Here is a 23,457-nt window from a genome sequence, read left to right as displayed (position 1 = left end):
AGCTTACCCCTCTCCTCTCTCTCTCTCTGTCTCTCTCTGTCTCTCTCTCTCTCTCTCTCTCTCTCTCTCTCTCTCTCTCTCTCTCTCTCTCTCTCTCTCTCTCCACCCTGCCTCTGTGTTCTGACTGGCCACTTAATCAATGGTAATGAGCGGCTCACACATCTTCCTCTACAGGCCGTGTGTCAGGAGACAACCTGGACATGTCCCTCTTTAATTAGGCAGAACCAACATAATGGTACTGTTCAGGAGGAGAGGTCACAGGGCTAGAGGAGAAGGAGGAGGAACCAACATAATAGTACTGTTCAGGAGGAGGGGCAGAACCAACATAATAGTACTGTTCAGGAGGAGGGGCAGAACCAACATAATAGTACTGTTCAGGAGGAGGGGCAGAACCAACATAATAGTACTGTTCAGGAGGAGGGGCAGAACCAACATAATAGTACTGTTCAGGAGGGGCAGAACCAACATAATAGTACTGTTCAGGAGGAGGGGCAGAACCAACATAATGGTACTGTTCAGGAGGAGAGGTCACAGGGCTAGAGGAGAAGGAGGAGGAACCAACATAATAGTACTGTTCAGGAGGAGAGGTCACAGGGCTATAGGAGGAGGAGAGGTCACAGGGCTATAGGGGGAGGAGGAGAGGTCACAGGGCTATAGGAGGAGGAGGAGAGGTCACAGGGCTATAGGAGGAGGAGGAGAGGTCACAGGGCTATAGGAGGAGGAGAGGTCACAGAGCTATAGGAGGAGGAGGAGAGGTCACAGGGCTATAGGAGGAGGAGGAGAGGTCACAGGGCTATAGGAGGAGGAGAGGTCACAGAGCTATAGGAGGAGGAGGAGAGGTCACAGAGCTAGAGGAGGAGAGGTCACAGGGCTATAGGAGGAGGAGGAGAGGTCACAGAGCTATAGGAGGAGGAGGAGAGGTCACAGGGCTATAGGAGGAGGAGGAGAGGTCACAGGGCTATAGGAGGAGGAGGAGAGGTCACAGGGCTATAGGAGGAGGAGGAGGAGAGGTCACAGGGCTATAGGAGGAGGAGGAGAGGTCACAGGGCTATAGGAGGAGGAGGAGAGGTCACAGGGCTATAGGAGGAGGAGAGGTCACAGGGCTATAGGAGGAGGAGGAGAGGTCACAGGGCTATAGGAGGAGAAGGAGGAGAGGTCACAGGGCTATAGGAGGAGGAGGAGAGGTCACAGGGCTATAGGAGGAGGAGGAGAGGTCACAGGGCTATAGGGGGAGGAGGAGAGGTCACAGGGCTATAGGAGGAGGAGGAGAGGTCACAGGGCTATAGGAGGAGGAGGAGAGATCACAGGGCTATAGGAGGAGGAGGAGGAGAGGTCACAGAGCTATAGGAGGAGGAGGAGAGGTCACATGGCTATAGGGGGAGGAGGAGAGGTCACAGGGCTATAGGAGGAGGAGGAGAGGTCACAGGGCTATAGGAGGAAGAGGAGAGGTCACATGGCTATAGGGGGAGGAGGAGAGGTCACAGGGCTATAGGGGGAGGAGGAGAGGTCACAGGGCTATAGGAGGAGGAGGAGAGGTCACAGAGCTATAGGAGGAGGAGGAGAGGTCACATGGCTATAGGGGGAGGAGGAGAGGTCACAGGGCTATAGGGGGAGGAGGAGAGGTCACAGGGCTATAGGAGGAGGAGGAGAGGTCACAGGGCTATAGGAGGAGGAGGAGAGGTCACAGGGCTATAGGAGGAGGAGGAGAGGTCACAGGGCTATAGGAGGAGGAGGAGAGGTCACAGAGCTATAGGAGGAGGAGGAGAGGTCACATGGCTATAGGGGGAGGAGGAGAGGTCACAGGGCTATAGGAGGAGGAGGAGAGGTCACAGAGCTATAGGAGGAGGAGGAGAGGTCACATGGCTATAGGGGGAGGAGGAGAGGTCACAGGGCTATAGGGGGAGGAGGAGAGGTCACAGGGCTATAGGGGGAGGAGGAGAGGTCACAGGGCTATAGGAGGAGGAGGAGAGGTCACAGGGCTATAGGAGGAGGAGAGGTCACAGGGCTATAGGAGGAGGAGAGGTCACAGGGCTATAGGAGGAGGAGAGGTCACAGAGCTATAGGAGGAGGAGAGGTCACATGGCTATAGGAGGAGGAGGAGAGGTCACAGGGCTATAGGAGGAGGAGGAGAGGTCACAGGGCTATAGGAGGAGGAGGAGAGGTCACATGGCTATAGGAGGAGGAGGAACCAGCATAATAGTACTGTTCAGGGGGAGAAGTCACAGGGCTATAGGAGGAGGAGGAGAGGTCACATGGCTATAGGAGGAGGAGGAACCAGCATAATAGTACTGTTCAGGAGGAGAGGTCACAGGGCTATAGGAGGAGGAGAGGTCACAGAGCTATAGGAGGAGGAGGGGGAGGTCACATGGCTATAGGAGGAGGGGGAGGGGGACCAGCATTATAGTACCACTCAGGAGGAGAGGGCACAGAGTGTTTTTAAAATCCTCCCTGACCCATTGGTTCCTCAATTGATCTGTGTGTCAGAATCCCTCCTGTGGAACACTAATTCACAGACAGACTTCAGCTCAGCCAGATAATTACTGTAGACCTCCAACAGGGAGAAGAGGATGGAGAAGAGGAAACGTAAGTATCACACTCCATCCCCCAGATACTGCAAAATACCTACCTCCTTCCTTTTCTGTGTTCTCTCTCACTCTTCTGCAGATTAATGAACTTTCTTCCCACGCAAATTCTCTTGCTCGGTCTCTCACTGCTGCTCTGTCTATCTCTCGCTCTCTCCCTCTTTCTTTCTTTCTCTCTCTCTCTGTCTCTGTCTCTCTCTCTGTCTCTCTCTGTCTCTCTCTGTCTCTCTCTGTCTCTGTCTCTCTCTCCTCTCTCTGTCTCTCTCTCTCTCCTATCTGTCTCTCTCTCTCTGTCTCTCTCTCTCCCACTGCTTCTCTCTCTCTCTCCCATTGCTTCTCTCTGTCGCTCTGTCTTTCTCTTTCACTGCATCTCACTCGCACTGCTTCTCTCTATCGCTCTCTATCTCTCTGCCTCGGGCTTTACTAGCGCCTGTAAAATTGTGCTCTGTTCTCTCACCTCAGTGTAATCATCCTTGCAGAAGGAGCGCGGGGGAGAGAAGAGACAGGGGGAGAGCGTTGTCTAACTCTGCCACCTCCGGTTCCCTCCACACAGGCAGGCAGACCCGGGGAGGGCAATTAGCTGATAGAATCACCCTGGATGAGACTGAACGCTGCAGTTAGTGAGGCCAAGTGCGAGGTGAACAGGGGGTGAGAGGTGAAACAGAGGGAGTGTTTGTGGGCAGATACACACGTATGCACGCATACAAACAAACACACACATGATTCAGTAAGCAAATCATTCTCCACCTTCACAGGCAGATGGTCATTAGCCCACATTACTGTTCGCTACTTTAATAGTTAATCTAAAATAAAATAAAATGTTATTGGTCACATACACATTGGTTAGCAGATGTTAATGTGAGTGTAGCGAAACGCTTGTGCTTCTAGTTCCGACAGTAATATGCAGTAATATCTAACAAGTAATCTAACAATTTCCCAACAACTACCTAATGCACACAAATGTAAAGGGGTGAATGGGAATATGTACATATAAATATATGAATGAGTGATGGTATAGAACGGCATAGGCAAGATGCAGTAGATGGTATAGAGTACAGTATATACATATGAGATGAGTAATGTAGGGTATGTAAACATTATTAAAGTGGCATTATTTAAAGTGACTAGTGATACATTTGTTAAAGTGGCCAGTGATTTGGTCTCAATGTTGGCAGCAACCTCTCTGAGTTAGTGATTGTTTTTTAGCAGTCTGATGGCCTTGAGATTGAAGCTGTTTTTCAGTCTCTTGGTCCCAGTTTTGATGCACCTGTACTGACCTCGCCTTCTGGATGATAGCGGGGTGAACAGGCAGTGGCTCGGGTGGTTGTTGTCCTTGATGATCTTTTTGGCCTTCCTGTGACATCAGGTGTTGTAGGTGTCATGGAGGGCATGTAGTTTGCCCCCGGTAATGCGTTGTGCAGACCTCACTACCCTCTGGAGAGCCTTACGGTTGTGGGCGGAGCAGTTGCCGTACCAGGCGGTGATACAGCCCGACAGGATGCTCTCGATTGTGCATCTGTAAAAGTGTGTGAGTGTTTTTGGTGACAAGCCAAATTTCATCAGCCTCCTGAGGTTGAAGAGGTGCTGCTGTGCCTTCTTCACCACGCTGTCTGTGTGGGTGGACCAATTCAGTTTGTCCCTGATGTGTACGCCGAGGAACTTAAAACTTTCCACCTTCTCCACTACTGTCGATGTGGATAGGGGGGTGCTCCCTCTGCTGTTTCCTGAAGTCCACGATCATCTCCTTTGTTTTGTTGAGTGTGAGGTTATTTTCCTGACACCACACTTCGAGGGCCCTCACCTCCTCCCTGTAGGCTGTCTCGTCGTTGTTGGTAATCAAGCCTACCACTGTAGTGTCGTCTGAAAACTTGATGATTGAGTTGGAGGCGTGCATGGCCACGCAGTCATGGGTGAACAGGGAGTACAGGAGGGGGCTGAGCATGCACCCTTGTGGGGCCCCAGTGTTGAGGATCAGCGGGGTGGAGATGTTGTTTCCTGCATTCACCACCTGGGGGCGGCCCGTCAAAGTCCAGGACCCAATTGCACAGGGCGGGGTTGAGACCCAGGGACTCCAGCTTGATGATGAGTTTGGAGGGCACTATGGTGTTGAATACTGAGCTGTAGTCAATGAACAGCATTCTTACATAGGCATTCCTCTTGTCCAGATGGGATAGTGCAGTGTGCAGTGTGATGTCGATTGCATCGTCTGTGGACCTGTTAGTTAATTTAATGATTAGCTACTATTACCCTTAGCTACTTTAATGATTAGCTACTATTACTGTTAGCTACCTTAATGGTAATATTACTGTTAGCTACCTTAATGGTAATATTACTGTTAGCTACCTTAATGGTAATATTACTGTTAGCTACCTTAATGGTTAATATTACTGTTAGCTACCTTAATGTTTAATATTACTGTTAGCTACCTTAATGGTAATATTACTGTTAGCTACCTTAATGGTAATATTACTGTTAGCTACTTTACTGGTAATATTACTGTTAGCTACCTTAATGGTAATATTACTGTTAGCTACCTTAATGGTAATATTACTGTTAGCTACCTTAATGGTAATATTACTGTTAGCTACCTTAATGGTAATATTACTGTTAGCTACGTTACTGGTAATATTACTGTTAGCTACCTTAATGGTAATATTACCGTTAGCTACCTTAATGGTAATATTACCGTTAGCTACCTTAATGGTAATATTACTGTTAGCTACCTTAATGGTAATATTACTGTTAGCTATCTTAATGGTAATATTACTGTTAGCTACCTTAATGGTAATATTACTGTTAGCTACTTTACTGGTAATATTACTGTTAGCTACCTTAATGGTAATATTACCGTTAGCTACCTTAATGGTAATATTACCGTTAGCTACCTTAATGGTAATATTACTGTTAGCTACCTTAATGGTAATATTACTGTTAGCTACTTTACTGGTAATATTACTGTTAGCTACCTTAATGGTAATATTACTGTTAGCTACCTTAATGGTTAATATTACTGTTAGCTACCTTAATGGTTAATATTACTGTTAGCTACCTTAATGGTAATATTACTGTTAGCTACCTTAATGGTAATATTACTGTTAGCTACTTTACTGGTAATATTACTGTTAGCTACCTTAATGGTAATATTACCGTTAGCTACCTTAATGGTAATATTACCGTTAGCTACCTTAATGGTAATATTACTGTTAGCTACCTTAATGGTAATATTACTGTTAGCTACTTTACTGGTAATATTACTGTTAGCTACCTTAATGGTAATATTACTGTTAGCTACCTTAATGGTAATATTACTGTTAGCTACCTTAATGGTAATAGTACTGTTAGCTACCTTAATGGTAATATTACTGTTAGCTACCTTAATGGTAATATTACTGTTAGCTACCTTAATGGTAATATTACTGTTAGCTACCTTAATGGTAATATTACTGTTAGCTACCTTAATGGTAATATTACTGTTAGCTACCTTAATGGTAATATTACTGTTAGCTACCTTAATGGTTAATATTACTGTTAGCTACCTTAATGGTTAATATTACTGTTAGCTACCTTAATGGTTAATATTACTGTTAGCTACCTTAATGGTTAATATTACTGTTAGCTACCTTAATGGTAATATTACTGTTAGCTACCTTAATGGTAATATTACTGTTAGCTACCTTAATGGTTAATATTACTGGTCTATTTGCCATGGAGGGAAAGGTACCAGGACCACTGAGAGACGGATTGTGTCCCAAGTAGCCCCTATGGACCCTCGTCAAAAGGGCTTCACTATATCAGGAATAGGTTGCAATTTGGGACACATGCGGAGAGAACAACACTCACCTCCTTTACATAAACCAGCTAATAATGAAGGAATGAAGTTACTATGTTACATAAACCAGCTAATAATGAAGGAATGAAGGAGAGATTAAGTATATTCTTTCTGTGAATGGAATAATAGATGCACCAATCAGGATAGTCAAAGCAGATTGACCAATCAGGACAGTCATAATAGATACACCAATCAGGACAGTCAAAGCAGATAGACCAATCAGGACAGTCGTAGTAGATACACCAATCAGGACAGTCGTAGTAGATACACCACTCAGGACATTTTATTGGGTAACGGCAGGCTGGAGAGCAGGGCTACTCCATCTCAGCTCCTCTTCTCGTCTCTCTCGCTCTCCTCCTCTCTTCCCTCCTCCGCTCTCTCTAATTTGAGAGCTCTCTCTCCCTCTCTCTTTCTTCCTTGTCCTTAGTGTCCTTGCTCGCCCCTCTGTTTTCTTCCCCCATCCTTCTCTCCTCTCTCCCTCTCCTCCTCTTTTCTCCTCATCCCCTCTCCTCCTCTCTTCCTTTAATTTCCTCTCGTCTACCCCTTTCATCCCTTCTTCTCCTCTCCTCCTCCTCTCTCCTCCCCTTTCCTCTCCTCCTCCCCTATCCTCCTCCCCTCTCTTCCTCTCCTCCTCTCCTTCTCCCCTATCCTCCTCTCCTCCTCCCCTCTCTTCCTCTCCTCCTCCCCTATCCTCCTCTCCTTCTCCCCTATCCTCCTCTCCTCCTGCACTCTCTTCCTCCCCTCTTCCTCCCCTATCCTCCTCCCCTCTCTTCCTCTCCTCTCCTCCTCCCCTCTCTTCCTCTCCTCCTCCCCTATCCTCCTCTCCTTTCCTCCTCTCCTTTCCTCCTCTCCTCCTCCCCTCTTCCTCTTCTCCTCCCCTCTCCTCCTCTCTTCCTCCCCTCTCCTCCTCCCCTCTCCAATCCTCCTCCCCTCTCCAATCCTCCTTCAGCTCTTAATTGTTTCCATTACATATCAATCTGTTGTAGCTGCAGGGAAGGTTGTCTGTTAAATGTGAGGGCTTTTGTAAAATGATCCATTAGGAGTGACGGGTTTCTAATCAGATCCAATCACCAACTTAGACTGCTACCTTATCTGCTGCATTAGGAAAGCTTCATTTTTCACAGCCTGTTGGATGGTGCTAACACACAGATACACACAGCCTGTTGGTTGGTGCTAACACACAGATACACACAGCCTGTTGGTTGGTGCTAACACACAGATACACACAGCTTGTTGGTGCTAACACACAGATACACACAGCCTGTTGGTTGGTGCTAACACACAGATACACACAGCCTGTTGGTGCTAACACACAGATACACACAGCCTGTTGGTTGGTGCTAACACACAGATACACACAGCCTGTTGGTTGGTGCTAACACACAGCTACACACAGCCTGTTGGTGCTAACACACAGATACACACAGCCTGTTGTTGCTAACACACAGATACACACAGCTTGTTGGTGCTAACACACAGATACACACAGCTTGTTGGTGCTAACACACAGATACACACAGCTTGTTGGTGCTAACACACAGATACACACAGCCTGTTGGTGCTAACACACAGATACACACAGCTTGTTGGTGCTAACACACAGATACACACAGCTTGTTGGTGCTAACACACAGATACACACAGCCTGTTGGTTGGTGCTAACACACAGATACACACAGCCTGTTGGTTGGTGCTAACACACAGATACACACAGCCTGTTGGTTGGTGCTAACACACAGATACACACAGCCTGTTGGTTGGTGCTAACACACAGATACACACAGCCTGTTGGTTGGTGCTAACACACAGATACACACAGCCTGTTGGTGCTAACACACATATACACACAGCCTGTTGGTTGGTGCTAACACACAGATACACACAGCCTGTTGGTGCTAACACACAGATACACACAGCCTGTTGGTGCTAACACACAGATACACACAGCCTGTTGGTTGGTGCTAACACACAGATACACACAGCCTGTTGGTTGGTGCTAACACACAGATACACACAGCCTGTTGGTGCTAACAGCTTTCTGCAGCCACCCACATTAGTCATATCAATCAGTCAGACTGGCGATGGAGCGTGCACACACAGACTGTGTACACAGCAGTGCAGGAGGCCCAGCTGGAGGAGCCAGGGGACTGGAGAGATGTTCTCCAGCAATGCAGGAGGCCTAGCCTGAGGAGCCAGGGAACTGGAGAGATGTTCTCCAGAAATGCAGGAGGCCCAGCCTGAGGAGCCAGGGGACTGGAGAGATGTTCTCCAGCAATGCAGGAGGCCCAGCCTGAGGAGCCAGGGGACTGGAGAGATGTTCTCCAGAAATGCAGGAGGCCCATCCTGAGGAACCAGGGGACTGGAGAGATGTTCTCCAGCAATGCAGGAGGCCCAGCTGGAAGATCCAGGGGACTGGAGAGATGTTCTCCAGAAATACAGGTGGCCCAGCTGGAGGAGCCAGGGGACTGGAGAGATGTTCTCCAGCAGTGCAGGAGGGCCAGCCCGAGGAGCCAGGGGACTGGAGAGATGTTCTCCAACAATGCAGGAGGCCCAGCCTGAGGAACCAGGGGACTGGAGAGATGTTCTCCAGCAATGCAGGAGGCCCAGCCTGAGGAGCCAGGGGACTGGAGAGATGTTCTCCAGCAGTGCAGGAGGCCCAGCCTGAGGAGCCAGGGGACTGGAGAGATGTTCTCCAACAATGCAGGAGGCCCAGCCTGAGGAACCAGGGGACTGGAGAGATGTTCTCCAGCAATGCAGGAGGCCCAGCCTGAGGAACCAGGGGACTGGAGAGATGTTCTCCAGCAGTGCAGGAGGCCCAGCCTGAGGAGCCAGGGGACTGGAGAGATGTTCTCCAACAATGCAGGAGGCCCAGCCTGAGGAACCAGGGGACTGGAGAGATGTTCTCCAGCAGTGCAGGAGGCCCAGCCTGAGGAACCAGGGGACTGGAGAGATGTTCTCCAGCAATGCAGGAGGCCCAGCCTGAGGAACCAGGGGACTGGAGAGAAGTTCTCCAGCAGTGCAGGAGGCCCAGCCTGAGGAGCCAGGGGACTGGAGAGATGTTCTCCAACAATGCAGGAGGCCCAGCCTGAGGAACCAGGGGACTGGAGAGATGTTCTCCAGCAGTGCAGGAGGCCCAGCCTGAGGAGCCAGGGGACTGGAGAGATGTTCTCCAACAATGCAGGAGGCCCAGCCTGAGGAGCCAGGGGACTGGAGAGATGTTTTGGAAGAACACACATAGCACTCTACAACAGAACACACACAGACAGATGTACACACGTATCACTGAGGGGCCTCTGCCCATTCATATCACTGAGGGGCCTCTGCCCATTCATATCACTGAGGGGCCTCTGCCCATTCATATCACTGAGGGGCCTCTACCTCTACCCATTCATATCACTGAGGGGCTTCTACCCCTGCCCATTCATATCACTGAGGGGCCTCTACCCATTCATATCACTGAGGGGCCTCTACCCATTCATATCACTGAGGGGCCTCTGCCCATTCATATCACTGAGGGGCCTCTGCCCATTCATATCACTGAGGGGCCTCTGCCCATTCATATCACTGAGGGGCCTCTGCCCATTCATATCACTGAGGGGCCTCTGCCCATTCATATCACTGAGGGGCCTCTTCCCCTGCCCATTCATATCACTGAGGGGCCTCTGCCCATTCATATCACTGAGGGGCCTCTACCCCTGCCCATTCATATCACTGAGGGGCTTCTACCCCTGCCCATTCGTATCACTGAGGGGCCTCTACCCCTGCCCATTCATATCACTGAGGGGCCTCTACCCCTGCCCATTCATATCACTGAGGGGCCTCTACCTCTGCCCATTCATATCACTGAGGGGCCTCTACCCCTGCCCATTCATATCACTGAGGGGCCTCTACCCCTGCCCATTCATATCACTAAGGGGCCTCTACCCCTGCCCATTCGTATCACTGAGGGGCCTCTACCCCTGCCCATTCATATCACTGAGGGGCCTCTACCCCTGCCCATTCATATCACTGAGGGGCCTCTACCCCTGCCCATTCATATCACTAAGGGGCCTCTACCCCTGCCCATTCGTATCACTGAGGGGCCTCTACCCCTGCCCATTCGTATCACTGAGGGGCTTCTACCCCTGCCCATTCATATCACTAAGGGGCCTCTACCCCTGCCCATTCATATCACTGAGGGGCCTCTACCCATTCGTATCACTGAGGGGCCTCTATCCCTGCCCATTCGTATCACTGAGGGGCCTCTATCCCTGCCCATTCGTATCAGAGGGGCCTCTACCCCTGCCCATTCGTATCACTGAGTGGCCTCTACCCCTGCCCATTCGTATCACTGAGGGGCTTCTACCCCTGCCCATTCATATCACTGAGGGGCCTCTACCCCTGCCCATTCATATCACTAAGGGGCCTCTACCCCTGCCCATTCGTATCACTGAGGGGCCTCTATCCCTGCCCATTCGTATCACTGAGTGGCCTCTACCCCTGCCCATTCGTATCACTGAGGGGCTTCTACCCCTGCCCATTCATATCACTGAGGGGCCTCTACCCCTGCCCATTCATATCACTAAGGGGCCTCTACCCCTGCCCATTCGTATCACTGAGGGGCCTCTACCCATTCATATCACTGAGGGGCCTCTACCCCTGCCCATTCGTATCACTGAGTGGCCTCTACCCCTGCCCATTCGTATCACTGAGGGGCTTCTACCCCTGCCCATTCATATCACTGAGGGGCCTCTACCCCTGCCCATTCATATCACTGAGGGGCCTCTACCCCTGCCCATTCATATCACTGAGGGGCCTCTTCCCCTGCCCATTCATATCACTGAGGGGCCTCTACCCCTGCCCATTCATATCACTGAGGGGCCTCTACCCATTCGTATCACTGAGGGGCCTCTACCCCTGCCCATTCATATCACTGAGGGGCCTCTACCCATTCGTATCACTGAGGGGCCTCTGCCCATTCATATCACTGAGGGGCCTCTGCCCATTCATATCACTGAGGGGCCTCTGCCCATTCATATCACTGAGGGGCCTCTTCCCCTGCCCATTCATATCACTGAGGGGCCTCTGCCCATTCATATCACTGAGGGGCCTCTACCCCTGCCCATTCATATCACTGAGGGGCTTCTACCCCTGCCCATTCGTATCACTGAGGGGCCTCTACCCCTGCCCATTCATATCACTGAGGGGCCTCTTCCCCTGCCCATTCATATCACTGAGGGGCCTCTACCCATTCGTATCACTGAGGGGCTTCTACCCCTGCCCATTCATATCACTGAGGGGCCTCTACCCCTGCCCATTCATATCACTAAGGGGCCTCTACCCCTGCCCATTCGTATCACTGAGGGGCCTCTACCCATTCGTATCACTGAGTGGCCTCTACCCCTGCCCATTCGTATCACTGAGTGGCCTCTACCCATTCGTATCACTGAGTGGCCTCTACCCCTGCCCATTCGTATCACTGAGTGGCCTCTACCCCTGCCCATTCGTATCACTGAGGGGCTTCTACCCCTGCCCATTCATATCACTGAGGGGCCTCTACCCCTGCCCATTCATATCACTAAGGGGCCTCTACCCCTGCCCATTCGTATCACTGAGGGGCCTCTATCCCTGCCCATTCGTATCACTGAGTGGCCTCTACCCCTGCCCATTCGTATCATTGAGGGGCTTCTACCCCTGCCCATTCATATCACTGAGGGGCCTCTACCCCTGCCCATTCATATCACTAAGGGGCCTCTACCCCTGCCCATTCGTATCACTGAGGGGCCTCTACCCATTCATATCACTGAGGGGCCTCTGCCCATTCATATCACTGAGGGGCCTCTGCCCATTCATATCACTGAGGGGCCTCTGCCCATTCATATCACTGAGGGGCCTCTGCCCATTCATATCACTGAGGGGCCTCTGCCCATTCATATCACTGAGGGGCCTCTTCCCCTGCCCATTCATATCACTGAGGGGCCTCTGCCCATTCATATCACTGAGGGGCCTCTTCCCCTGCCCATTCGTATCACTGAGGGGCCTCTACCCCTGCCCATTCATATCACTGAGGGGCCTCTACCCATTCGTATCACTGAGGGGCCTCTACCCCTGCCCATTCATATCACTGAGGGGCCTCTACCCATTCGTATCACTGAGGGGCCTCTACCCATTCATATCACTGAGGGGCCTCTTCCCCTGCCCATTCATATCACTAAGGGGCCTCTACCCCTGCCCATTCATATCACTGAGGGGCCTCTACCCCTGACCATTCGTATCACTGAGGGGCCTCTACCCCTGCCCATTCGTATCACTGAGGGGCCTCTACCCCTGCCCATTCGTATCACTGAGGGGCCTCTATCCCTGCCCATTCGTATCGCTGAGGGGCCTCTACCCCTGCCCATTCGTATCACTGAGGGGCCTCTACCCCTGCCCATTCATATCACTGAGGGGCTTCTACCTCAAAGGACCTCTATCTACATTCAGCTGGCCTCAAAGGACCTCTATCTACATTCAGCTGGCCTCAAAGGACCTCTCTATATACATTCAGCTGGCCTCATAGGACCTCTATCTACATTCAGCTGGCATCAAAGGACCTCTCTATCTACATTCAGCTGGCATCAAAGGACCTCTATCTACATTCAGCTGGCCTCAAAGGACCTCTATCTACGTTCAGAAATAGAACACACACATCCTGTATCTGCGTTCAGAAATAGAACACACACATCCTGTATCTGTGTTCAGAAACACATGAACACTTCCCAGCGCTGATAAAATGCATGAATTAACACGGTGCACTTCGCTCGCTTTCCTCTAGCCAGACCATCCACAGCCCCTCCTCGGGGGACCAAACAAAAATTATTCTGAAAAAATTGCAACCAGAAAGAAATCCCTCTCCAGATGAATATTGAACTAGCGCGTCCATGTTTGAAGCAGTGGCGTCTCCAGCGGCAGGCAGGGCCTGACAAATCCAGCAGAACGTTAAGGTTAGCAGACCGATGGACACGCAGGGCTGGGTCTCAGTGGTAGCTAGCGAAGTGGTATACAGCATGCTGACTAACTGACACGCACACACACAACTGACTGACTGGCCAGCTAGCCAAGCATTACTAAGGAAGGTCAGACTAGGCTGAGAACAGTTGGTATTGTGTGTGTGTGTGGTGGGAGGGGGAGGTGTGTGTGTGTGTGTGTGTGTGTGTGTGTGTGTGTGTGTGTGTGTGTGTGTGTGTGTGTGTGTGTGTGTGTGTGTGTGTGTGTGTGAGAGAGAGAGAGAGAGAGAGGGGTAAACCCACTGTGCTGAGAGAGGCAGAGTACATTAACAATGTGTGAGAGGATACAGACACACACACTCACAGCATGTAAGAGGCTACACACAGTTTCCCTGTCACGCTCTTCAACTCTCTACACATCTCCTTTTACGAAATAAAGTAAAGTTTGACTCCAAGATAAAAGGCTGGGTAGATGTATAGTACAGCTTCACAGCATGGCCAAAATCCCCCAACCACCCACACACACACACACACAGAGCAGGACGACACAGCATACCCCCCCCCCCCCCCCAAGCACACACAGACACACACAAAGCAGATTGACACAGCCTCAGTCAGACTGTGGACTGTAGGCCGTAGCCTGTGGGCCGTAGCCTGTGGGCTGTAGGCCGTAGCCTGTAGACTGTGGGCTGTAGACTGTAGGCCGTAGCCTGTGGGCCGTAGCCTGTAGACTGTGGGCTGTAGACTGTAGGCCGTAGCCTGTAGACTGTGGGCTGTAGACTGTAGGCCGTAGCCTGTGGGCCGTAGCCTGTGGGCCGTAGACTGTAGACTGTGGGCTGTAGACTGTAGGCCGTAGCCTGTGGGCCGTAGCCTGTAGACTGTGGGCTGTAGACTGTAGGCCGTAGCCTGTAGACTGTGGGCTGTAGACTGTAGGCCGTAGCCTGTGGGCCGTAGCCTGGAGACTGTGGGCTGTAGACTGTAGGCCGTAGCCTCTGGGCCGTAGCCTGTGGGCCGTAGACTGTAGCCTGTGGGCCGTAGACTGTAGGCCGTAGCCTGTAGACTGTGGGCTGTAGACTGTAGGCCGTAGCCTGGAGACTGTGGGCTGTAGACTGTAGGCCGTAGCCTCTGGGCCGTAGCCTGTAGACTGTGGGCCGTAGACTGTAGGCTGTGGGCCGTAGCCTGTGGGCCGTAGACTGTAGACTGTGGGCCGTAGACTGTGGGCCGTAGACTGTGGGCCGTAGACTGTAGACTGTAGCCTGTAGACTGTGGGCCGTAGCCTGTGGGCCGTAGACTGTAGGCCGTAGACTGTGGGCCGTAGACTGTAGCCTGTAGACTGTGGGCCGTAGCCTGTGGACTGTGGGCCGTAGCCTGTAGACTGTGGGTCGTAGAATGTGGGCCGTAGACTCTAGGCCGTAGACTGTGGGCCGTAGCCTGTAGACTGTAGCCTGTAGACTGTGGGCCGTAGCCTGTGGACTGTGGGCCGTAGCCTGTAGACTGTGGGTCGTAGACTGTGGGCCGTAGCATGTAGACTGTAGCCTGTGGGCCGTAGCCTGTAGACTGTAGGCCGTAGCCTGTGGGCCGTAGCCTGTAGCCTGTGGGCCGTAGCCTGTAGACTGTAGGCCGTAGCCTCTGGGCCGTAGCCTGTGGGCCGTAGACTGTAGGCCGTAGCCTGTAGACTGTGGGCCGTAGACTGTAGGCCGTAGACTGTAGGCCGTAGCCTGTAGACTGTAGGCCGTACCCTCTGGGCCGTAGCCTGTAGACTGTAGGCCGTAGCCTGTAGACTGTGGGCCGTAGACTGTGGGCCGTAGACTGTGGGCCGTAGACTGTGGGCCGTAGACTGTAGGCCGTAGACTGTAGACTGTAGCCTGTAGACTGTAGGCCGTAGCATGTGGGCCGTAGCCTGTAGCCTGTGGGCCGTAGCCTGTAGCCTGTGGGCCGTAGCCTGTAGGCCGTAGACTGTGGGCCGTAGACTGTGGGCCGTAGACTGTGGGCCGTAGACTGTGGGCCGTAGACTGTGGGCCGTAGCCTCTGGGCCGTAGCCTGTAGACTGTAGACTGTGGGCCGTAGACTGTGGGCCGTAGACTGTCACAAAAGGAGAAATCACAGCACCATGCAGATATATACTGTATTAATTTTACACACAGACAAGTGGAGAATCCATGCTGTTAATCCAGCCTTCCAGCTCCTACTGTAGTTGAGTTTACTTACTTTACTGTAGTTGAGTTTACTTACTTTACTGTAGTTGAGTTTACTTACTTTACTGTAGTTGAGTTTACTTACTTTACTGTAGTTGAGTTTACTTACTTTACTGTAGTTGAGTTTACTTTCTTTACTGTAGTTGAGTTTACTTACTTTACTGTAGTTGAGTTTACTTACTTTACTGTAGTTGAGTTTACTTACTTTACTGTAGTTGAGTTTACTTACTTTACTGTAGTTGAGTTTACTTACTTTACTGTAGTTGAGTTTACTTACTTTACTTTAGTGGAATCTACATACTTCACTGTAGTTGAGTTTAATTTAGTGTAGTTGTGTACTTTACTGCTGTTTAATCTACTTACTTATTTCTCTCAAATGTTGGGTACAAATATGTTTACATCCATGTTAGTGAGCATATCTCCTTTGCCAAGATAATCCATCCACCTGACAGGTGTGGCATATCCAGAAGCTGATTAAACAGCATGATCATTACACAGGTGCACCTTGTGCTGGGGACAATAAGAGGCCACTCTAAAATGTGCAGTTTTGTCACACAACACAATGCCACAGATGTCTCACGTTTTGACGGAGCGTGCAATTGGCATGGTGACTGCAGGAATGTCCAGCAGAACTGTTGCCAGAGAATTTAATGTTAATTTCTCTACCATAAACCGCCTCCGTCCTTTTTAAAGAATTTGGCAGTACGTCCAACCAGCCTCACAACCACAGACCACGTGTAGCCACGCCAGCTCAGGACCTCCACATCTGGCTTATTCACCTGCTGGATCATCTGAGACCAGCCACCTGGACAGCTGATGAAACAGAGGAGTACTTCTGTCTGTAATAAAACCCTTTTGTTGGGGAAAAATGAATTCTGATTGGCTGGGCCTGGCTCCCCAGCGCCCCTGCCCAATCATGTGTAATCCATAGATAAGGACCTAATGAATTCATTTCAATTGACTGATTCCCTTATATGAACTCAAACTCAGTAAAATCTTTGAAATTGTTGCATGTTGTGTTTATATTTTTTGTTCAGAATAAATCTAGAGAGGGGGACATGGAAAAATAGACTATTATAAAACGGGTTGTTTGGATCCTGGATGCTGATTGGACGAGCAGCATTCTAAATCGTGCTGTATTTACCGACACAGGTACACCTATGCCGGCTAATAATTCCATCGGAATTATCACTGAGATCATCATGATGATGTTGCTGTCTGAATCATCTCCTGTATTTATCTCAACTCTCACATTATTTCCCCTGGCTTCCAGCCTAGCATTTAGTTTGGTACAGCGGGGGTTAATATAAGCATTTAGTTTGGTACAGCAGGGTTAATATAAGCCTAGCATTTAGTTTGGTACAGCAGGGGTTAATATAAGCCTAGCATTTAGTTTGGTACAGCGGGGGTTAATATAAGCATTTAGTTTGGTACAGCGGGGGTTAATATAAGCATTTAGTTTGGTACAGCAGGGTTAATATCACCCTAGCATTTAGTTTGGTACAGCAGGGGTTAATATATGCCTAGCATTTAGTTTGGTACAGCAGGGGTTAATATCACCCTAGCATTTAGTTTGGTACAGCGGGGGTTAATATAAGCATTTAGTTTGGTACAGCAGGGTTAATATAAGCATTTAGTTTGGTACAGCAGGGGTTAATATATGCCTAGCATTTAGTTTGGTACAGCAGGGGTTAATATATGCCTAGCATTTAGTTTGGTACAGCGGGGGTTAATATAAGTCTAGCATTTAGTTTGGTACAGCAGGGGTTAATATCACCCTAGCATTTAGTTTGGTACAGCGGGGGTTAATATCACCCTAGCATTTAGTTTGGTACAGCAGGGGTTAATATAAGCATTTAGTTTGGTACAGCAGGGGTTAATATAAGCATTTAGTTTGGTATAGCGGGGGTTAATATAAGCCTAGCATTTAGTTTGGTATAGCGGGGGTTAATATATGCCTAGCATTTAGTTTGGTACAGCAGGGGTTAATATATGCCTAGCATTTAGTTTGGTACAGCAGGGTTAATATAAGCATTTAGTTTGGTACAGCGGGGGTTAATATAAGTCTAGCATTTAGTTTGGTACAGCAGGGGTTAATATCACCCTAGCATTTAGTTTGGTACGGCGGGGGTTAATATCACCCTAGCATTTAGTTTGGTACAGCAGGGGTTAATATCACCCTAGCATTTAGTTTGGTACGGCAGGGGTTAATATAAGCATTTAGTTTGGTACGGCGGGGGTTAATATCACCCTAGCATTTAGTTTGGTACAGCGGGGGTTAATATCACCCTAGCATTTAGTTTGGTACAGCAGGGGTTAATATATGCCTAGCATTTAGTTTGGTACAGCAGGGGTTAATATAAGCCTAGCATTTAGTTTGGTACAGCGGGGGTTAATATATGCCTAGCATTTAGTTTGGTACAGCGGGGGTTAATATCAGCCTAGCATTTAGTTTGGTATAGCGGGGGTTAATATCACCCTAGCATTTAGTTTGGTACGGCGGGGGTTAATATAAGCCTAGCATTTAGTTTGGTATAGCGGGGGTTATTATCACCCTAGCATTTAGTTTGGTACAGCGGGGGTTAATATCACCCTAGCATTTAGTTTGGTACGGCGGGGGTTAATATCACCCTAGCATTTAGTTTGGTACGGCGGGGGTTAATATCACCCTAGCATTTAGTTTGGTACGGCGGGGGTTAATATCACCCTAGCATTTAGTTTGGTACGGCGGGGGTTAATATATGCCTAGCATTTAGTTTGGTACAGCAGGGGTTAATATATGCCTAGCATTTAGTTTGGTACAGCAGGGTTAATATAAGCATTTAGTTTGGTACAGCGGGGGTTAATATAAGTCTAGCATTTAGTTTGGTACAGCAGGGGTTAATATCACCCTAGCATTTAGTTTGGTACGGCGGGGGTTAATATCACCCTAGCATTTAGTTTGGTACAGCAGGGGTTAATATCACCCTAGCATTTAGTTTGGTACGGCAGGGGTTAATATAAGCATTTAGTTTGGTACGGCGGGGGTTAATATCACCCTAGCATTTAGTTTGGTACAGCGGGGGTTAATATCACCCTAGCATTTAGTTTGGTACAGCAGGGGTTAATATATGCCTAGCATTTAGTTTGGTACAGCAGGGGTTAATATAAGCCTAGCATTTAGTTTGGTACAGCGGGGGTTAATATATGCCTAGCATTTAGTTTGGTACAGCGGGGGTTAATATCAGCCTAGCATTTAGTTTGGTATAGCGGGGGTTAATATCACCCTAGCATTTAGTTTGGTACGGCGGGGGTTAATATAAGCCTAGCATTTAGTTTGGTATAGCGGGGGTTAATATCACCCTAGCATTTAGTTTGGTACAGCGGGGGTTAATATCACCCTAGCATTTAGTTTGGTACGGCGGGGGTTAATATCACCCTAGCATTTAGTTTGGTACGGCGGGGGTTAATATCACCCTAGCATTTAGTTTGGTACGGCGGGGGTTAATATCACCCTAGCATTTAGTTTGGTACGGCGGGGGTTAATATCACCCTAGCATTTAGTTTGGTACGGCGGGGGTTAATATCACCCTAGCATTTAGTTTGGTACAGCAGGGGTTAATATCACCCTAGCATTTAGTTTGGTACAGCGGGTGTTAATATAAGCATTTAGTTTGGTACAGCGGGGGTTAATATAAGCATTTAGTTTGGTACAGCAGGGGTTAATATAAGCATTTAGTTTGGTTCGGCGGGGGTTAATATAAGCATTTAGTTTGGTACAGCGGGGGTTAATATAAGCATTTAGTTTGGTACAGCAGGGGTTAATATCACCCTAGCATTTAGTTTGGTACAGCAGGGGTTAATATAAGCATTTAGTTTGGTACGGCGGGGTTAATATCACCCTAGCATTTAGTTTGGTATAGCGGGGGTTAATATCACCCTAGCATTTAGTTTGGTACGGCGGGGGTTAATATAAGCCTAGCATTTAGTTTGGTACAGCGGGGGTTAATATAAGCCTAGCATTTAGTTTGGTACGGCGGGGGTTAATATCACCCTAGCATTTAGTTTGGTACAGCGGGGGTTAATATCACCCTAGCATTTAGTTTGGTACAGCGGGGGTTAATATAAGCCTAGCATTTAGTTTGGTATAGCGGGGGTTAATATCACCCTAGCATTTAGTTTGGTACGGCGGGGTTAATATAAGCCTAGCATTTAGTTTGGTATAGCGGGGGTTAATATAAGCCTAGCATTTAGTTTGGTACAGCGGGGGTTAATATCACCCTAGCATTTAGTTTGGTACAGCAGGGGTTAATATCACCCTAGCATTTAGTTTGGTACAGCAGGGGTTAATATAAGCCTAGCATTTAGTTTGGTACAGCGGGGGTTAATATCACCCTAGCATTTAGTTTGGTACAGCGGGGGTTAATATCACCCTAGCATTTAGTTTGCTCCACCACCATCTCCCCTGGAGGCTCTACCACCATCTCCCCTGGAGGCTCTACCACCATCTCCCCTGGAGACTCTACCACCATCTCCCCTGGATTCTCTACCACCATCTCCCCTGGAGACTCTACTACCATCTCCCCTGGAGACTCTACCACCATCTCCCCTGGAGACTCTACCACCATCTCCCCTGGATGCTCTACCACCATCTCCCCTGGATTCTCTACCACCATCTCCCATGGAGACTCTACCACCATCTCCCATGGAGACTCTACCACCATCTCCCCTGGATGCTCTACCACCATCTCCCCTGGAGACTCTACCACCATCTCCCCTGGATGCTCTACCACCATCTCCCATGGAGACTCTACCACCATCTCCCCTGGATTCTCTACCACCATCTCCCCTGGAGACTCTACCACCATCTCCCCTGGAGACTCTACCACCATCTCCCCTGGAGACTCTACCACCATCTCCCCTGGATGCTCTACCACCATCTCCCCTGGAGACTCTACCACCATCTCCCCTGGAGACTCTACCACCATCTCCCCTGGAGACTCTACTACCATCTCCCCTGGAGGCTCTACTACCATCTCCCCTGGATGCTCTACCACCATCTCCCCTGGAGACTCTACCACCATCTCCCCTGGATGCTCTACCACCATCTCCCATGGAGACTCTACCACCATCTCCCCTGGAGACTCTACCACCATCTCCCCTGGAGACTCTACCACCATCTCCCCTGGATGCTCTACCACCATCTCCCCTGGAGACTCTACCACCATCTCCCCTGGATGCTCTACCACCATCTCCCCTGGAGACTCTACCACCATCTCCCCTGGAGACTCTACCACCATCTCCCCTGGAGACTCTACCACCATCTCCCCTGGAGACTCTACCACCATCTCCCCTGGATACTCTACCACCATCTCCCCTGGAGACTCTACCACCATCTCCCATGGATGCTCTACCACCATCTCCCCTGGAGACTCTACCACCATCTCCCCTGGATTCTCTACCACCATCTCCCCTGGAGACTCTACCACCATCTCCCCTGGAGACTCTACCACCATCTCCCCTGGAGACTCTACCACCATCTCCCCTGGAGACTCTACCACCATCTCCCCTGGAGACTCTACCACCATCTCCCCTGGAGACTCTCTGAAATAAATTCATGTGAGAATGTGCTGAAGCTAGCTGGTGTTGTGTGGACAGACAGATGAGCTCTCTGATGAACAGTAACCCTCCAAAGTCAATGGGGGATTAGAGATGAAGCTACTCCACTCTCCTCAGGTGGCACTTCGACAGAGAGAGACACAGAGAGACACAGAGAAAGAGAGACACAGAGAGAGAGAGACACAGAGAGAGAGAGACACAGAGAGAGAGAGACACAGAGAGAGAGAGACAGAGAGAGAGAGACAGAGAGAGAGAGACAGAGAGAGTGAGACAGAGAGAGTGAGACAGAGAGAGAGAGAGAGAGATATCCTGTGGTAACACCCCCAGCTTCAGTCATATTCTAGTCTCCCACTGGAGATCGGGGTTCAATCCCAGTCTCCACCCTTCCTACTGTAGTCCTATTGTACTCCTTGTGTATTATGAAGCTGTATTCAGTAATTCCTCTTGTCTTATGTTGACGTCTAGATTCTGAAGGAGTTAGCAGACGAGGCCTGGGACATGGGTAACATTGTCTACACTCTGACAAACAGACGATACGGAGAGAACTGCATCGCCTACGCAGAGAGCCACGACCAGGTAACGCAACCAACCCATCAACACAACTCTTTATTCCTTCATTTAACACAGTTCTAGATCTCTGGTGAACTGGACCGCCCCTGGAAACAGTGGTTCAAATCCTCCGTTTCTCCACTTCCTTTCTGTACTGTCCCTCTAATCCAGGGGTGGACAACCCCCCCCCCCCCCCCCCCCCATTTGGCATGATTGGTGTCACACTTATTCTCCATCCCTAGCAAACACAGTTGATTTAATCAAATTGCATTCTAAACTGAAGATCATGATTAGGTGATTGTTGGAGTCAGGTGTGTTAGCTGGGGCCTGGTGCAAAGCTGAGGCCTGGTGCAAAACTGTGACCCCAATCAGGCCCTGGAGGACTGGAGTTGCCCTATCTCCCACATCTACATTAAGGCTTGGGGACTAGTACAGTTCTATCTGCATTTTTGTCCAAATTGAGTTACTTATGTAACAGTATAACTTTAGACCGTCCCCTCGCCCCGACACGGGCGCGAACCAGGGACCCTCTGCACACATCAACGACAGTCACCCACGAAGCATCGTTACCCATCGCTCCACAAAGGCCGCGGCCCTTGCAGAGCAAGGGGAACCACTTCAAGGTCTCAAAGCGAGTGACGTAACCGATTGAAACGCTATTAGCGCGCACCACCGCTAACTAGCTAGCCATTTCACATCCGTTACACTTACATGGCCTTGTTCTGTTCAATGTTCTCCACCTATAAAATACTGTACATAAAATACTGTAAATGACACCATTCAAACCATTGGGGTTTCGGCACTTTAAAGCCAATTTCTATCAGAATAATTTTTTTTGTAGGTAGAACCTTATAGTCCCAAGCTCTCGATTTGTTACTGTGTCCGTCAATAAAATGTGGATGTATCCCCTAAATAGGCATATGTGTATAATCCGTGGTAGGTGATAAGTCCCTGTCCTTCTGGCTAATGGATAAAGAGATGGACACCAACATGAGTTCTCTGATCTGTTTTTCTAGCTCTCTCTCTCTCTCTACACTACATGACCAAAAGTATGTGGACACACCTTCAAATGAGTGGATTCTGCTATTTCAGCCACACTCGTTGTCGACAGGTGTATAAAATCGAGCACACCTCCATGCAATCTCCATAGACAAACATCGTCAGTAGAATGGGCTTACTGATGAGCTCAGTGACTTTCAACGTGACACCCGCCATAGGATGCCACCTTTTCAACAAGTCAGTTCGCCTAATTTCAGCCTTGATAGAGCTGCCCCGGCCAACTGTAAGTGCTGTTATTGTGAAGTGGAAATATCTTGAGGCAACAGCGGCTCAGCCCCGAAGTGGTAGGCCACACAATCTCACGGAACGGGACCGTCGAGTGCTGAAGCATTTAGCGCTAAAAAATAACCTGTCCTCGGTTGCAACACTCACTACCGAGTTCCAAACTGCCTCTGGAAGCAACGTCAGCACAATAACTGTTAGTCGGGCGCTTCATGAAATGGGTTTCCATGGCCGAGCAGTCGCACACAAGCGTAAGATCACCATACGCAATGCCAAGCGTCTGCTGGAGGGGTGTAAAGTTCGCCAACATTGGACTCTGGAGCAGTGGAAACGCATTCTCTGGAGTGATGAATCACGCTTCACCATCTGGCAGTCCGACGGACTAATCTGGGTTTGGTGGATGCCAGGAGAACGCTACCTGCCCCAATGCATAGTGCCAACTGTAAAGTTTGGTGGAG

The 23,457-nt window shown here is 49.5% G+C and overlaps 1 protein-coding gene across 1 annotated transcript in view; it reads left to right on the top strand.

Moving 5' to 3' along the window:
* LOC120038132 (1,4-alpha-glucan-branching enzyme-like) overlaps window positions 1-23,457 on the top strand; it is a 56,788-nt gene that overhangs the window by 30,425 nt on the left and 2,906 nt on the right. Inside the window, exon 4 of the mRNA XM_038984027.1 lies at window positions 21,635-21,745. Within this exon, the coding sequence (XP_038839955.1) occupies window positions 21,635-21,745 (111 nt within the window). The remainder of the gene's footprint in view (window positions 1-21,634; window positions 21,746-23,457) is intronic.

The sequence above is a fragment of the Salvelinus namaycush genome, unplaced genomic scaffold (assembly GCF_016432855.1).
Source record: "Salvelinus namaycush isolate Seneca unplaced genomic scaffold, SaNama_1.0 Scaffold209, whole genome shotgun sequence".
Classification (NCBI taxonomy): Eukaryota; Metazoa; Chordata; class Actinopteri; order Salmoniformes; family Salmonidae; genus Salvelinus; species Salvelinus namaycush.
The sequence above is the reverse complement of the archived record's forward strand: the minus strand, read 5'-3'. Positions and strand labels throughout refer to the sequence as shown.